At 44.4% G+C, this 17,459-nt stretch overlaps 1 protein-coding gene across 2 annotated transcripts in view; it reads left to right on the forward strand.

Annotated features, from left to right (window-relative positions):
- The window catches only part of CDC73 (cell division cycle 73), a 196,007-nt gene that overhangs the window by 19,614 nt on the left and 158,934 nt on the right, over nucleotides 1-17,459 (forward strand). For both annotated transcript variants that reach the window (XM_077452676.1, XM_077452675.1), the window contains exons 3-5: nucleotides 5,617-5,686; nucleotides 8,335-8,397; nucleotides 8,492-8,544. In XM_077452676.1, the coding sequence (XP_077308802.1) occupies nucleotides 5,617-5,686; nucleotides 8,335-8,397; nucleotides 8,492-8,544 (186 nt within the window). The remainder of the gene's footprint in view (nucleotides 1-5,616; nucleotides 5,687-8,334; nucleotides 8,398-8,491; nucleotides 8,545-17,459) is intronic.

Consider the following 17,459-nt stretch of genomic DNA (forward strand, 5'->3'; position numbering starts at 1 on the left):
CCGTTTAAGATGGCAGCTCCTACTTTTTGAGGTGTTCCTTTTTGTTGTGGGTGAAGTAATTATTTTTTTTGCTTTTTCCACCCCTCGTGTGTTTTTTTTTTTTTTTTTTATTTTTTTTTTTTTTACACTGCTTGGGGACGTCCCTAAGGTCAAGAATTAAAGGAGCTGTGTCCGTCAATGAACGAAAGAGAAAATAGGATTTTTGTACTCGCCATAAAATCCTTTTCTCTGAAGTTCATTGATGGACACAGCACCCCCCCCCCCTCCTATTTATGTTTGTACTGCTTTTTGGCAAACTGAGCTGCAGGATGAGGGGTTATAGACAGAGGGACCACTCCCTGGGCGGTGCTGTGCAGTCTTGCTGTTTTTACATGTTCTGCCTAGTCCTCTCCTGAAGGTGGCATGATAACCCTAAGGTTAAGAATTAAAGGAGCTGTGTCCATCAGTGAACTTCAAAGAAGGATTTTTTTTTTACGGTGAGTACAAAAATGAAATCGTACATCACGGGATACAGAGCACCATAGTAATCACTATGTGGGTATATAGGCACCTTCAGGTGATGGACACTGGTATACAATACAGGAAGTTCACTCCCTATATAACTCCCCTCCTACCAGGGGTACCTCCCCAGTTTTTTTCGCCAGTGTCTAAGGTGTTGGTCACGAGTGAACATGTGCTCTGAAGAGCTCCACTGGAGGGATCCTTGCTGGATTTGAACATCCTCCAATGACCCACTCCATCCAAAGTGCCACTGAGGCCAAGGTGGATGGTACCCAGGCCTCGTATACGAAGCACGAGGTTTTGCCTGTAACGCCTCTCCTTGCAGGGCTGGACCCCGGGACCCAGGACTTTTTGGTCATGCCTACATTGCCTAAAGTTTTCTCCTGGCAGGGTGCTAATACAGGTCCAAGAGAGTGGAACCCCGATAAAAAAGGGACCCCGTCCTTGGAGGTTTGCTAACAAAGCCTGCTGTGATGGGTGAAGTTTGGATCTGTCTGTTACCTTATCCTCGCTGCAGGATACTGTTGTAAGGGAAGAAGCTTAGAAACTGTAAAAAGTCCACCTATGTTTTTTTTTTTTTCTTTCTTCCATGAGTAAAATGTTGTCTCCACTAGAGGAAGTAAATGCACATATTTTGGTACGTTGCTTCTCAGTCAGCTCAGTGTCCAGCTAAAACAGCATGTGTGTGGTCTCAGTAGCCGGGGGGGTTTCTTAATCTTGAACAAAGTTTGCAGCATGTTCTTCTCCCCCCCCCCCCCCCTAGGGGAACTAAGGGGCTGGGAGGTACAACAGCAGTTTGTACTCCCTGCACTAGCAGACCCGAATGCCGTCCACGTGGCATGCTGTTGTTAATTTGTAATGAGAGGGAAGGTTTATGGCGAGGGGCGCGGCTTAGGCATGGCGCCGTGTGCGGGGGCGTAGCGTCCACGAGGAGCACACGGTGCAGACGCTGGAGCTTGCACCTGAGGCATTTAAAACAGACACTTTTCATTAACGGAAGATCTCTATCAGATGCGACTGAAGAGATGCAAGTCTGACACACAGGAGTGCTGGGGGCACGTACTGGAAATACATTTTTACTCAGCACCAAGCTGAACTTTATATCGGCATTGTATTGCTAGACTATTGCTCAGCAAATAGTACATTTACTTGGTGCCTCTGCTTTTGTGCCTGTTACTATGGCTTCCAAAAAGACACCACAAAGACGGTACCAAAAATTCCACCCCCAGGCGCTGGGAACTCTAGTCATGCCTCCACTTTGTCATCCTCTCCTGAAATACCAGATATGGCAAGACAGGGTGAGTCATTGGGACCAATTGCTGGTGCAGCTGCTTCTCACATCTCGGCCCCTGTATACGTGACTGAAGATGCATTTTCCTTCGCCCTGCGGGGCCTAGAAGGAAGATTAGTGACTTTAATTGCATCCTCCATCCAAAAGGATAGGAAGCGTGTTAGATCCCTCTCGGATTCTTTACCAAGGGGACAGTGGGTAGAGGATGAGGTTTTACCCTCAGGTGATCAGGAGGAAAGACAAACCGATTTACTCCTCTGCGGAGGAGACAACGGTGGATGAACCTTTTTCAGCCTCGCAATCTGAGAAATTGCTGGTACAGTCTCTTACAGAGATGGTTCGTTCCACTTTCAAGCTACCCCTAACGAAGGCAGCTGAAAGTCTTTTCTTTAGGTTCCTTTTAAAACCTACACAGCCTTTGCATACGTTTCCTGTCCATGCATTACTAAAACGGCTTATTTATGTTGAATGGGATCACCCGGATAAGCCTTTTCTTCCTCCAAAGAGATTCTCAGCTCTCTATCCCATGGAGGTGAAATTCACCAAAAAATGCAATGTACCAGCAGTTGACGCTGTGATTTCCAGTGTGAATAATAGTCTCTTGTCCAGTAGACAATGTTGCTAAGTGGATTTGGCAAGTTATAATTCAGACTTATGATTTAAGGGGTAAGATTCCACCTTTTCAAGTCAAAGCGCACTCTACCAGGGCGGTTAGTGCTTCTTGGGCAGTGATTCACCAGGCCTCCATAGCTCAGATCTGTATGGCCGCAACTTGGTCTTTAGTACATACATTTTTCAAGTTTTATCAGGTGGATGTAAGAAGGCATGAGGATATATCGCCTTTGGGCGCAGTATGCTGCAGGCAGCAGTATAGGTCCTCAAGTCTGGGGGTGCCCTACGGCTTGTCTCCCTCCCCTCAAATAGCATTGCTGTGGGACAGCCCACATAGTGATTACTATGGTGCTCTGTGTCCCGTGATGTACAGTAAAAGAAAATAGTATTTTTATAACAGCTTACCTGTAAAATCCTTTTCTTGGAGTACATCATGGGACACAGCGGTCCTCTCCTCTTTGTGGGGTTTAGGTATATTGTTTTGCTACAAATACTGAAGTACTCCTGGTAGGAGGAGGGGTTATATAGGAAGTGAACTTCATGTATTGGGTATACCAGTGTCAATCACCTGAAGGTGCTTATATACCCACATAGTGATTTACTATGGTGCTCTGTGTGCCGTGAAGTACTCCAAGGAAAGGATTTTACAGGTAAGCTGTTATAAAAATCCCCCTTTTTCCTGCTAGAAATTTTACTTGGAACACCCAAACATATTTATTTTTATATTATTTTTATTTTTTTAAAGAGACCCTATAGAATAAAATGGTGGTTGTTGCAATATTTTATGCCACACCTTATTTGTGCAGTGTTCTTTCAAACTTAATTTTTTTTTTAAGTTCTGTGTAGTGGCCAATTTTGAGTGAATGAAGGAGAGTGAGATGTGGGGCGTGTGGTGAAAGATGTCATCTCTCGCCGCCCGCTTCTGACACCTCGCCCGCCGGCTGGGGACCCCTGTTCTTTTGGTTTCAAATCAAGTGATTGGCTGGGCAATTGAGTTTCCTTGGCTTTGTGTTTGGGATCATTCTCTTGTTGAAATGTCCACCCTTGTTTTCATCTAAATCATCCTGGTAGATGGCAGCAGATTTTTATCAAGAATGTCTTGGTACATTTTTCTATTCATCCTTCATTCAATGAAATTGTTTGCCAGTACTGTGTGCTGAAAAAAAGCCTCAACACCATGATCCCACCTTCAAGCCTTACTGTTGGTATGGGGGTGTTTTTGGGTTGTTGTGCAGTGCCATTTAACCTTCAAACATGGTATGTATTATGGCATCCAAAGAGTTCAATTTTGATCTCCTCTGACCAGACTATATTCTCCCAGTATTTTACACGCTTGTCTAAATGTTGTGCAGCAAACTTTTAAACAAGCTTCAACATGCTTTTTCTTCAGCAATGGAGTCTTGCATGGTGAGCCTGCATACAGGCCATTGCAGTTGAATGCATTACTTATTGTTTTCTTTTGAAACAATTGTACCTGCTAATTCCAGGCCTTTCTGAAGCTCTCCACAAGTGGTCCTTGACTGGAGAGGTGAGGCTTATTGTCATGGGACCACCATTGGCTGTCACGGCGGTCACCTAACCGGAAGGCTCCCGATCACAAGATGCAAATGGAAGCTTTCATTCTTCCTTTAGCTGCTGGTAACTGTGCTGGGAGCGCCCAGGGCAAATGCCTTTGGCATGGCACTATGGCGCTATTGCACACAATGAGGCTGCTTGGCCCCAAGGCCAGGCCGCATATTTGCATGCGCTCTGTGTCCAGGAGTTAATCTTTCATTCTTGCGTTCTTCAATCAACTCTTCCCTGTCTTATAATCAACTTGAAAGCACTGCATCCTGGATTGCTGCAAACTATGCAAAGCCTTTGGAGCCATATCTGGACCCCACTCTGTAGGGACGGCCTATTTCTTCAGGCACTGGATCCTGCATGGGTGCTCGCGTCAGCACTCTTTGCACTATGTTAAATAAGCCACTGGGTGCTATGCAGATCCAGGATTTTGGTCAATCTCCATGGACCCCAGACCTCGAAGACCGCTTTTGGAAGTTATGTCCACTGTTGCAGGCAAAGCCCAGGTCTTGTTTAAAGACCAGTGATATGGGCAGATAAATATGCAGGTTGACCCTGTCTCAACTGTTACTGTAGTCTCTCTGCGAGCATGAGACAAAATATCTCCATTGCTTGCATTACAATTGCATTGCGTGTATCCTGAATAGTATGTGTGTAGACTTTTAAACAAGAAACTGGAAATGTGTTTAGAATGTATTGCTTATGCAATTTAAACTTTTCACACTTTCTCCTAAAATTCAACCACTAAGAGATTTGTCTCTAATGAATGATCAGGTGTTACATCACAACTTGGGTCACACACTTTACCACCACTTCCACCTAGGGCTGTTCATGAGGAACTCTGCTGCTTCCTTCCACTTTTTTGCTTGGAGGAATTTGCTACAGGATAGTCCCCACCTGGGATGCAGTATATACGCTTTGGACATGCTTGCTTCATTTTCACACTGTACTCCATGAGTGCCCCAGAGGAATACCCTTGTTGATATTCATGATGGAAACCAGGTGCAAGGGAACTGCGGCTGTAGTTCATGGGAACATTTTGTACTGCCGAAGGCCTGCAAAACGCTCAATGTTCAGTGATGGTGTTTCCTTTGCACCTGAGCAGGGCACAATTTTCATCATTTAGTCTTTGCATCCAATTTCGCTTTCTCAGACTCGCAACAAACGGTACGAATCAGTGCTCCATATTCATCAGCGATTTAGACAAAGCCCAAAAAAAAAAAAAAAAAGTAATGCTTCAGGTGGGAGATTTCGGTGCAAAATAATCCATACAGTGCTTCTTCACCGGCACACAGAACCACTTACCAGAGCAATAGACACAGCGTTTTTAGCACAAATGCCTGATTTATGGCTGGATAAGACTATTTCCCCTTTCAAGATGCTAATATCTGCCTTGCTCTTGTGTAAATGCCCTAGAACAAGTTCTGACACAAACCTAAAATGGTTCTGATTTGTTACACAGAATCTATAACCCAGCATATAACCAAATGTCTCTGAATATCAAGCCTGTGTTAAGTGGAATTTGCATTAGAATTCCTTGTTTTCTGCAAGATTATTATTATTGTTTTTACTGAAAGTATTAAGACTTTATTTTTTAATGGATATGCTGGTATGTTTTTTTTTTTTTTTTGTTTTTTTTTTCCTCCCAGACTGAAAACATCCCTGTTGTCAGAAGACCTGATAGAAAGGATCTACTGGCCTACTTAAATGGAGAAACTTGTAAGTAGCAATATTAAGTGGTTTAGGTCCTAGAAGTAAAGTCTGACAAAGGTTATAACTCTGCCTTTTATTTTTGTGTTGGATATAATAAATAAATGGCTTTATATAATCAATATCCTTTAAATTTTTTTTTTTTTTTTTTTTGGCATGATCAGTCATAGTTTCAATATTAATGCCAAAATTCATGATTTCTGCCAAGGTATGCAAACTTTTGAGCACAACTGTAGCACTCTCTACTGCAGGGGTCTCCAAAGTACGGCCCGTGGGCTACATCTGGCCCGCTGGGCCATTTCTTCCAGGCCCACCGCTGGAGTCCCTGGTCCTCCTGTCAGTTGTGGAACCTGCACTGCATATTCACCCCTGGCAATATGCAGCACAGGTCCCGCAATCCCTCCCGGCATCTCACTATATGGCTGCTGGGACTGTGGGCAGCCAGTGAAGTGCTTTAGTGCAGACCTGTTGCTGCCTCGCTGTTAACCAGTGTGTAATAGTGACCTGGTGTGATGGTTTTTCTAACACTGATTGGTGGGGACGCAGATGGGGACACAGGTGTAAAGGCTTATGCACGCTGGCAGATGCTTCAGCGTTTAAGTGCCAGCAAAGGATACAGGAACACCATCTAGCCCCGTTGCCAGTTAAATTATATTCTATTCTTCTGCTGTGGATTTATTTATAAATGATTTTACCAGCCTGTGAATGTGTAGAATATAGACTGGCCCTTTAAGTAAAAAGTTTGGAGATCCCTGCTCTACAGTATTGTTTCAACCAGGTTGCCACAAAGAGCCCTCAGGGGTGCCTCAGCGTACAGAGAAGAGGACCGAGCACAAACCCGCACTTCCTCCCTGCTGCTATCTGTACTATTGCCAGCAAAGCGGAAAGCTGCTCACCCCTACAAACCGATGAGGTCATCAGTTACTATTAACATATCCGGTGGCCCACGCAGCTTTGTTTTGCCCGCAATAGTACAGATGGAGGTACGGGCTGTGCTCTGCCGGTCCCTGTGTGTATAGTATAAATGTCCATATCAAAGTGAAAACCACGCAAATGGCTAAATAAATCACTCAAACTAAACAAGCTGTGGTATGTATAGGATAACATACATTAGAAGCAACAAATTTTGCTTTGTCATAGGTTGTGACGTAATCAGCCCACCTCTCTGATTCAGCCAATCAGTCGAAAACTTTGCTTTTTATCACTAGAACTCATTACTTTCTGTGAATGGCTGAGCGCCGCTAAGACAGACTATTGTGTTCTGGGTATGAGACAGGTCTTGGCTTGCACCCAGAACACGGTATTGTTTGGAGCCTCAGCTACATACAGTTTATACAGCACATCCAGTGGCTTCACATGTTGGTGAGGGACATACTTTGTTTGGGTCAGCTTGGCCCAAATGAACTATGTAAAATTTACCAAGATTTACAAAAGCTGGAGATCCTCTTTAAACCTCTGGGATTTGACCCCTGGCCAGACCTGCTTCCTCGGGGACCCCTGTTCCATCTGCATGGCTGTTGAAACCTAGGTCTTAGAAGGACTGGATGATCATTGAGTCGTTCCCACCTTAGTTGGAACCAGATAAGCCTCTTTGAAATAAGTTCCATCATACCTAGAAGAAAAAAAAATATGTATAATATATTATTCACCTGGTGTGATGAGATTAGTCTACCTCCCATTCAGGGTGCTCATTAAGGACAGGTTTCAGCCTTCTCCATTCTGTTCTGTAAACCTTTTGTATTTGCTTTCCTTTGTTAGAACCTTTTATTTACATTAATAAAGCTAAAGCATTAAACATAAACTGGGAGTGGCAAATCCACATCTGAATTGTGACCAACATCACTAAAGAGTCTTGGTTATCCGAAGACCTTAAACATTTTGTTGTAGTGACTATTGTAAAAGGATGTCCATCTAACATGAGTTGTAGAAACTTAGTATAAAAACACAAGCAATGATAGCTCTTCCATCATAAATGTACTAGTCCCTGGTAAAGGACTATGAGAATTGGACCTTTGCTTGATTTTTTTTTTTTTTTTGGTTTTGGTTTTCTAGGTCTGTTGGCGCTGTTCTTTTAGCCTTATTTACCACCCCTGTTTCATTGCCTGTGGGTGTCCCAGGAGCTAAGCATATCCAGCCTGTGTCCTGTATTGCAATATTACAATAAACGGTTTTTGACTTGCCTGTAAATTCCATATCTTGGAGTACAAGGCGGTGTACAGAACACCCTCCACTCCTTTTCCGATGTTCTGCATTGCTCACTAAAACAAAACTGGGGATACTCATGGAGTAGAGGCAGTATACAAGCATTTCTAGGGAATGTGCCTAGCAAAACTTTTCCCAGTGTCCAATCACCTGAGTGTCACCAGTCTATAAACTAAGAACCATCAATATCCAGCCTGTGTCCTGTACTGCCAATATATATATATATATATATATATATATATATATATATATATATATATAAAATATACAGATTGGTCATAATCCTCCCCCCCCCCCCCCCCCCATTGGAAAAAAAAATCCAAAGTAGTTCAGACTTGCAGTTAGAATATTCACATTCCTTTAACGTTTGAACGTAGGTCCATTTAAGTGCTTTCATCACTGTGTATTTTTGTAGTCTGTTGTGCTAACTCACAATTCTATTTATCCTTCTCTAGCCACATCTGCCAGTATAGACCGAAGTGCACCCTTGGAAATTGGACTTCAGAGATCCTCGCAGGGTAAATACTCAAACACTTTCTTTGCGTCTGCAAATATGCTAAAAAAACAAAACCTTAAATAATATTTAAAGTATGCATTGCATTGCTGTTTCAGCTAAAAGAGCTACAGAAGAAAGTTCAGCTGAAGCAAAGAAACCAAGGATAGAGGTGAGTTTGGGCTTTGCTCTTTGATGACATAGCTCTTTAGTAACTGTACAGAACAGGTCTTGCTTACCTGGCTGAGTGGCAGTTTTTGCTATGCCAAGTTTCCTTTATGATAACAGGTACCGAGAATACATTTCAACAATGAACTGTAGCTTTGTAGAATATCAATATCACCGTGAAGAGGAATGGTTGCTAAATGAAAAAAACTTGTTCAGAAGCATCTCATAGTTTTTTGAAAAAGGAGAAAAAAACCTCCATCAGGCTTAATATGCTAACGTTTTTGGCTTGTGTTGTGATTGATAATAAAATGCTAGAAAATTCAATCTACATGATTTCAGAAGCATTAGTTAAGGTTTGTGAAATGCACAATGCTTTGTTTGCAGGCAAAAATTCAGACCATCGCATTGGTAGTCTGTTTGAAAAGTCTGAATTTTTATATTGAATATTAGGAGAGACGCAATTAATGTGATTTTAATATATAATGCACAATTGTATGTAAGCAGAAGATTGAGAGGAGGCATAGAAAATTCAGTAAAACGGTGGGCCTAACTATGGATTAAACTTGCAAAGGGCCACGTGCTTTGAGAGGACAACTACCAAGTTTCATAAACAGCAGTTTTATTACCAGTGTTAACTTGGTCAACTAAAATATTTTCATTTGACTAAATTAACACTATTTTAAATATGTCTAAAACAATTCAGATGACTAAAATACATCTAAAACTAAAATTGCATTTTACTCAAGACTATGACAGAAAACTCAAACTCAATCTCATTTTGAAATTGAAAATTAACACTATTACTACTGTTACTCTACTACAACCCCAATTCTAAAAAAAAGTTGGGACGCTGTGTAAAATCTACATAAATACACTGCAATGATCTGCAAATCTCAATCTGTTTTTAAATTGAGAAAATGTACCATTTTAAGAAAAATAAGGTATTTTTGAAATTCATGGCAGCAAAACATCTCAAAGTTTGAACAGGGCAAAAAAACCTGGGGCAGTTCTAAAGTTGGGTCAGGGCCAGGTTTACTATGGAGTAGCATCCCCTCTTTTAACACTCTGTAAACATTTGGGAGCTGAGGAGACCAGTTTCTGGATTTTTGGGAGAGAAATGTTGTCCCATTTTTGCCTGAGCATATGCAGCTCTAAAACTTTGATCTCTTTCAGAATTGTCCCGTTCCAAATGTACTAATGCACCCCCCCATACCATCAGATAACAAGCTGGAAGGTCCCTGTCCTCTTTTTAGTCTGGAGGATATGACTTCCATGGTTGCCAATAGAATGTTATTTTGATTCGTCTGACCACAGAAAATTTTTCAACTTTGCAACAGACCATTTTAAATGAGCTTTGTCCCAGAGAAGACATCATTATTTCTGGGTAATGTTTACGTATCTGTTCTTCTTTGCATGATAGAACTTTACCTTTTTGGAAGGCACAATGAACTGTGTTCGGACAGTTTTATTTTTTTATTTTTTTTAAACGTGTTCCCTGCCCATGCAGGGCCATCTGAGGTCTGAAATCGCAGACATCCAATATTGTGTTTTGGCCTCGTCCATTGCACACTGTTTACTTCAGATTCTCAATATTTTTTGATATTATGTACTGTAGAAGGTTACATATTTAACCCCCTCCTATCAGACCAATTTTCAGCTTTCAGCGTTGATGCACTTTGAATGACAATTGCGCGGTCATACAACACTGTACCCAAATTACATTTTTATAATCCTTTTTTCCCCCAAATAGAGATTTCTTTTGGTGGTATTTGATCACCTGGGCAAATTTTTTATTTTTTGTTTAAAAAAAAAAAAAGTAAAAAAAAAAAAAAACCACTTTAAAATGTTAAAACTGGTAATTTTTGACCGTCAGTGATGGGCACCACGGTTGGGACCTTCAGATGGCATATATGAGGCTTAATTGCCGCTTCCTTTTCGGGACAGATGTCCCTTTAAATTGAGCCAGTGATTGGCTTTTTTTTTTTCCACCTCCGCGTGAGGAAAAAGTGATCACCGAGCTTTTGTTTTGATCATGTGATCAGCTGTCATTGGCTGACCGCTGATCACATGGTAAGGGGCCGGGACCAGCCCCTTACTCGGATTGGTGATCACCCAAGTCTGTGACTTGGTGATCAGAATGCACTCCGCCCTTTAGGAGCCTGCACAGGGGAGGCCATGGCCTCCTGGGAATTAACATCTGTGCTGTGGCCGTCATTTTGGCATAGCGTGGATGTCAAGTGATTAAAATCTTTGCAATTTTATGCTGAGGAACAGTATTCTGAAATTTGTTCTACAATTTTTAGACACATTTTTCTCTTTCGTTCATTGACGGACACAGCTTCTTTAAATCTTGACCGTAGTGGATTATCACGCCACCTTCAGGAGAGGACTAGGCAGAACATGTAACACATGTAAAAATAGCAAGACTGCATAGCTCCGCCCCTTTTCCCCCTCCAGCCTCTGCAGGGGCTGCTGCATGACGGCATGAGGTGCGTTGTATGTACCTGGGTCGGGGGTCCTTCGGGGGGACTCTGATTCTGAATCTTGACAGGGGCTGCTCTGTCTGTTTGGGTCTGTTCATTATCTTTCTGTCCCTTTTCTGTGTGTGGGAGGTGCCTGTGAAAAATTTTACCTCCAGAATGTGCCGCCGCAATTTTTTCCTGTAGCTTTTATGCAGAGCATGACTGTCAGCCATTTTCTAGAGGTCCGGCGCACATTTTCTTGTTTTTATTTTTTTTATACAAAAACGTCCGGCGGCTATTTTCTTGTAGACTCAGCGCAGTTTTACCTCCGCGCTGTTCTAAGGTAAAAAGACCAAGTACTGGGTCTTTTTACCTCAGAACAGCGCGGTTTGTCTCTCTGGGCACTTGTGACTAGACACAGAACACAGCGGTCAGCGGCAGCACAGCGCAGCACTCGTTCAGGGTGGTGAGTCCTGTGATAGGGCGCCTCAGTCTCTGAGTAGCTAGGAGAGTGGGATGTGTACCTTGCCCTAAGCCCACAAGTGCAGCAGGCAATATGGATCAGCATGATGTCAGAAGCTGGCGCTTCTTCCCCAGACATCCCTGTAATTGCAACCGGCTCACCTGCAAATAATGCAGTGCCTATGGACGCTTGTCAGCGGTCCTGGAAACGTTCGTTGCCAGGGTGGAGGTGGTGTGTGGGTGTAAGGGGTTAAACGCCCCCTGCCCCCCCCCCCCCTTCCCTCTGGGGAAAGCTCTGATTCAGACTCGGGCCCCGCAGTGACTGGCGGCCCCTGTTCTGATGTGTCAGAGGATACAGACCGGGACCCGTTTGGACAGTGAGGATGATTCCGGGTCAGTGCAAAGCGATAGCAGGAGCACTCATCACCGCTGTGCTGGGATACCCAGAAGATACAGGCTGCAGCAGGATCTTCTGCAGAGGTGTCGGTCCCTTTTGGGTTCTGTAAACCGACTTGTGCACCTAAGGTGTTTCTGTATTTGACTTATATTGATAAGTTCATCTACAAGGAATGGGGAAGCCCACAACGGGTTTTTTCAGTCCCAAGAAGAATGCCGGTGCGTTACCCCTTTGAGGAGAGCCTCTTTAAAAAAGTAGACGGCTCCTCGGGTCCTTGACCCCCCGGTATCCAGGTTAAATAAAGTAACCACGATTGTGGTAGAAGGGACTCCTGCATTCATGGACCCTACCGACAAGTGAGCCGAGGCAGTAGCCCGGTCCATGTTTACAGTAGTGGGGTCAGCATTACGTCCTGCACTGGCTACAACCTTGGTGTCGCAGATGCTTATTGAATGGGCAAAGTTATTGCACCGTGAATTGGAGAAGCAACAGTCTACCCCAATCTGCGTAGAATTGGCAGATAAGTTAGTGCATGGCCTTGAGTATGTCTGCGGCCCTGGATACAGTCCCCCTGCTCTCTAGAGCCTCAGTATCGGCAGTGGTGCTACGGTGACTGATTGGGCTGAAATGCTGGTCTGCGGACCAAGCATCCATTAAAAAAAAAAAAAAAAAAAAAAAAAAAAAAAAAAGCTGACGGATTTGCCCTTCCTTGGTGAGAGGCTCTTTGGAGGTTCGCTGAATGACATTATTAAGAATGTTACCGGTGGGAAGAGCACATTGCTCCCACAGTCCAGGAAGGGTAAGGAGCCACGCCGTAAGCAAGGGCCCTCCTTTTCCACTCAGAAACTGCATTTTCGCCCGCCCGGGTCCACAGGTAAGAGCTCCCAGTCTGACAGGGTGTCTGCTAAAACGTCCCTGGTTTCGCAAGCCAAACGAGTCTGCGAGCAAAAATGCTACCGCATGAAGGTTTGCCCCTGCCCGACACTAGGGTGCGGGGGTTGCCTTTGGGAGTTTGCAGCGCGGTGGACCTCACTGCTGTCTGACCAATGGGTGTGCAAACTGGTTTCATCAGGCTTCAAGATAGTTTCTTTCTTGGCCACCAAACAGATTTTTTTTTTTTTCCCCCCCCTCCAACATACCTTTACTCCCAGCCCGCCGGGAAGCCCTGTTAGGGGCAGTAAAGGGCCTGCTACTATGCAGAGTGATAGTGCCGGTTCCGAAGCTGGAAAGGTTTCAGGGATTCTACGCCAATCTGTTTTGTAGTCCCCAAAAAGGAAGGGGTACGTGGACTTAAAAGCCCTCAACTGCTTTGTGAAAGTACAAAGGTTCGGGATGGAATCAGTTCGCTCCGTGATCGCTGCGCTCCATCAGGGGGACTTCCTGGCATCTTTGGATATCCAGGACATGCACCTGCATATACCCATATGCCTCAAGCAACCAAGGTTTCTGCAGTTTGCAGTGGGGAAGAGCAATACCAATTTGTGGCTTCCCCTTTTTTTGGCCTGGCTTCAGCACCCCGAGTCTTTACCAAAGTGTTAGCTCCAATTCTGGCACTATTAAGGCAATGTGGGATCGCATTTGTTGGTTACCTAGACGACCTCCTTCTGAGAGAAGCTTCCACCTCAGAATTAAGGGAGCATGTGTCGATCACCATGCAAACTCTACAGGAGTTTGGTTGGGTGCCGAACCTAAAGAAATCGGTGTTTGTGCAGACTCAATGCCTGGAGTACCTGGGCTTACTGCTGGACTCCATAGAAGCAAGAGTTTTTCTCCCTTCAGACAAACTGCAGACTCTCCGAGCCACGGTGAAGATGTTGATGAACCACAAGTGGTCGTCTCTGCGCTTCTGCATGCGAGTTCTGGGCCTCATGGTAGCCTCCTTTGAGGCAGTACCTTACGCTCAATTTCACACTCGAGTCTTGCAGGAGGAGGTCCTGTCCAAATGGGACAAATCTCCGTTATCCCTGGATCGTCCGCTTCGGGTGAGCCAGTTAGTCAGGGATTCCCTCCTCTGGTGGCTGCGGTCTCCAACCCTTCGGTCCGGAAGATCGTTCGTTCCTCTCCGTTGGACAGTGATCACAACAGACGCCAGCCTGACCGGTTGGGGTGGAGTTCTGGGGGTACAGTTGACCCAGGGCCTTTGGTCGTGGGAAGAATCCCAGCTGCCGATCAATGTGCTCGAACTTTGGACGATCCAGCTATGCCTCTCCACATGGCCAACGAGGCTACAGGGGCGTCTGATCAGGATCCGGCCAGACAACGCCACGGCGGTGGCATATGTCAACCATCAAGGAGGTACAAGGAGCTCAGCCACAGCACGGGAGGTCACTCACATCCCCCAGTGGGCAGAGCGCCATGTGCCGGACCTGTCAACCATATGCATCCCAGCCGTTGAAAACTGTCAGGCGGGCTACCTAAGTCGCCAGATGCTGGACCCAGGAGAATGGTCGCTGCATCCGGAGGTATTCGGGCTTCTGTGCCTGCGGTGGGGAACACCAGCTGTGGACCTCTTGGCTCAATCAAAACGTGCAATGCTTCTGTCCAGGACAAAAGACCCCTGGGTGGACGCGTCAGACGTGTTGGTGGCTCCACGGGGACAGTATCGGCTGATTTATGCCTTCCTCCCACTCAAACTTCTACCATGTCTGCTGCGCAGAGTGGAGGCCGAGGGGATCAAGTAATACTGATTGCTCCAGATTGGCCTTGGTGTCCCTGGTACGCTGACCTAGTGCGCCTGGTGGCGGATGTTCCTTGGCGGTTGCTTATGCGAGAAGACCTTCTCGCAAGGTCCGATACGCCATCCTGCTTTACCATCGCTGGTTTTAATGGTATGGCTGAAAACCAGGTGCTAAAGGACTGAGGTATGTTCCACTATGCTGAAGGCACAGAAATCTTCTCAAATGATTTACCATTGTACGTGGAAGACCTGCATCTCCATGTGTGAAGAGATGGGATGGCGTTCACATACTTTCTTGGTTTCCAGGATCCTGCTGTTTTTACAGCGAGGCGTGGATCAGAAACTTGACTTAAGCACCATCAAGGGACAGATATCAGCCCTGGCTGTCTTTTTCCAATGCTCCTTGCCTCAGTAGTAATCACCTTTTTTGTACAAGGGGTTTGACACGTAGTCCCTCCGGTTCAACCACCCCTACCTCTGTGTGTTCTGAACCTGGTGCTATCGGCGCTTCAGAAGCTGCCGTTTGAGAACATCAGGGAGTTCCCTTGTTGATTCTTTCCCAGAAAGTTGTCTTCCTAGTGACCATTACATCTGCCGGGATGGTTTCTGAGTTGGCAGCATTGTCTTGCAAGTCACCCTATATGGTTATCCACAAGGATAAGTCGTGCTATGTCCACGACTCTTTTTCTTCCAAAGGTGGTTTTGGCTTTCCATCTCAATGAGGACAGTGTACGAACATCCCTTTTTGTCCTAAGCAGATACATCCAAACATTGCCCTATATTCCCTGGACGTGGTCCGGGCTCTGAGGGTATATCTGTCTGCTGTAGACAATTTTTCCCCGTGGTTCAGACAGATCGTGGTTCAGGCTTATGCCTTAGGAAAGGGGGGGGCCCTGCCCTTTTATCAGTCTATTCCACCAGGGCAATTAGGATCTCCTGAGTTTTCCGACATTAAGTGTCTCCCAGGTGTGTAAGGTGGCGACTTCGTCGTCAGTTTACACTTTCTCAATATTCTACAAAATTGATGTGAGCGCATCTTCGGATGCTTGCTTTGGCTGCGAAGTTTTGCAGGTGGCTGTCTAAGTTGCAATTTACACCTTTTTAGGTTACAATTTTGTTGTAAACGCATTTTTTGATGCAGACGTTGGCCGCAGATTCTGGTGCGGCCGTTTTCGATGGCAACTACTCTGAGGCGTTCCTCTGGTTGTGGGTGAAGTTTTGCTGTTTCCACCCTTCATTTTGACACTGCTTTGACATCCCTATTGTAAAGATTTAAAGGAGCTGTGTCTGTCAATGAACGAAAGACAAAATAGGATTTTTTTGTACTCGCCGTAAAATCCTGCCTAGTCCTCTCCTGAAGGTGGCGTGATAACCCTACGGTCAAGATTTAACCACTTTCAGACTGGATTTTGCTGGCTTAAGACTAGACCACTTTTTGTCATTCAGCACAGCATCGCTTTAACTGACTATTGCGCGGTAATGTGACCTGGCTCCCAAACAAGATGTCCCCCCCCCACACAAATAGAGCTTTCTTTTGGTGTTATTTGATCACCTCTGCGGTTGTTTTTTTTTTTTTGCGCTGTAAACAAAAATATAGCGACAATTTTGAAAAAAAACACATTATTTTTTGCTTTTAATAAATATCCCCCCCCCAAAAAAAAATATATATATACACATATATATATACACACACACACACACACACACACACACACACACACACACACACACACACACACACACACACACACACACACACACACACACACACACACACACACACACACACACACACAGTCAGTTTAGGCCGATGCGTATTCTTCTACATATTTTTGGTAAAAAAATCACAATAAGCCATTATTGGTAGGTGTGCACAAAAATTAGAGTTTACAAAATAGGGGATAGTTATGGCATTTTTTTTTTATTTGGCATCTCCCCGTTCGGCCTCCCCATGAGACGGTCACGGGTATCCCTGCGGCGATCGAGTCCACGGGACCCGCGACCAAACTCATGGGGTCTCGGCACGCGCGCACGTCGCTGGCATCAAAAACGCGCTGGCAGGGTGGAAAATACAAATGGACGTACCTGTACGCCAGTTTGCCTGCCCATGCCGTTCTGCCAACGTACATCATTGTGCGCCGATCGGGAAGTGGTTAAAGGAGCTGTGTCCATCAATGAACTTCACAGATTTTACGGCAGGTACAAAAAACCCTATTTTTCACAGATTGGTGAACCTCTGTCCATCTTATCTCTAAGATTCCCTTTTTATACCCAGTCATGTGACTGACCTGTTGCCAATTAACCTAATTGGTTGCTAAATGTTCTTTTTGACAAGTGTTGCTGCCATCAATTTCAAAATGCGTTTTTTTTTTTTTTTTTTAAATGGTACATGTGTCAGTTTAAACATTTAATATGTTTTCTATTGTGAATAATATGTGATTTTATTGTCCCAACCTTATGGGAATTGGGTTTGTAATTGTAAATTGCAACATATCTCTAAAGGTCGCCATAAAAATATCACAGAATTGTGCTAGAGTGTTCTTTTATATATTGGAATGCTGACTGGGGCCTTGAGTTTGGAAGCGTAACTAAACCCAAGAACAATATTGTAAAATGTTAAAGCTTGCCAGTCCTTCGATGCGGCACTTGTACCAGTTTTTTTATTTTTCAGCCTAAGAACATTTTTTAGCAAGTGCAAATAAAATTCCTGTTGCGTTTGCAGCAGGGCAGTGTTCTTGTCATTTCCAGTGAGATGATATCCTTATTTTATTTGAAATGAACTGGAAGAAACAAAGCTGTCTTGTGTATACTGTTAATTCTGTAAATTCATATGTACTGTAGATGAATAAAGGCTTGCATGTTTGAAGTTCAGCTTTATTGTCATAATAGACACTTCTCCCCTCCCTCCCCCCTAACCCTTA

Source organism: Lithobates pipiens, unplaced genomic scaffold (assembly GCF_037356315.1).
Source record: "Lithobates pipiens isolate NorthernLeopardFrog02 unplaced genomic scaffold, aLitPip1_a1.2 Scaffold_23, whole genome shotgun sequence".
Taxonomy (NCBI): Eukaryota; Metazoa; Chordata; class Amphibia; order Anura; family Ranidae; genus Lithobates; species Lithobates pipiens.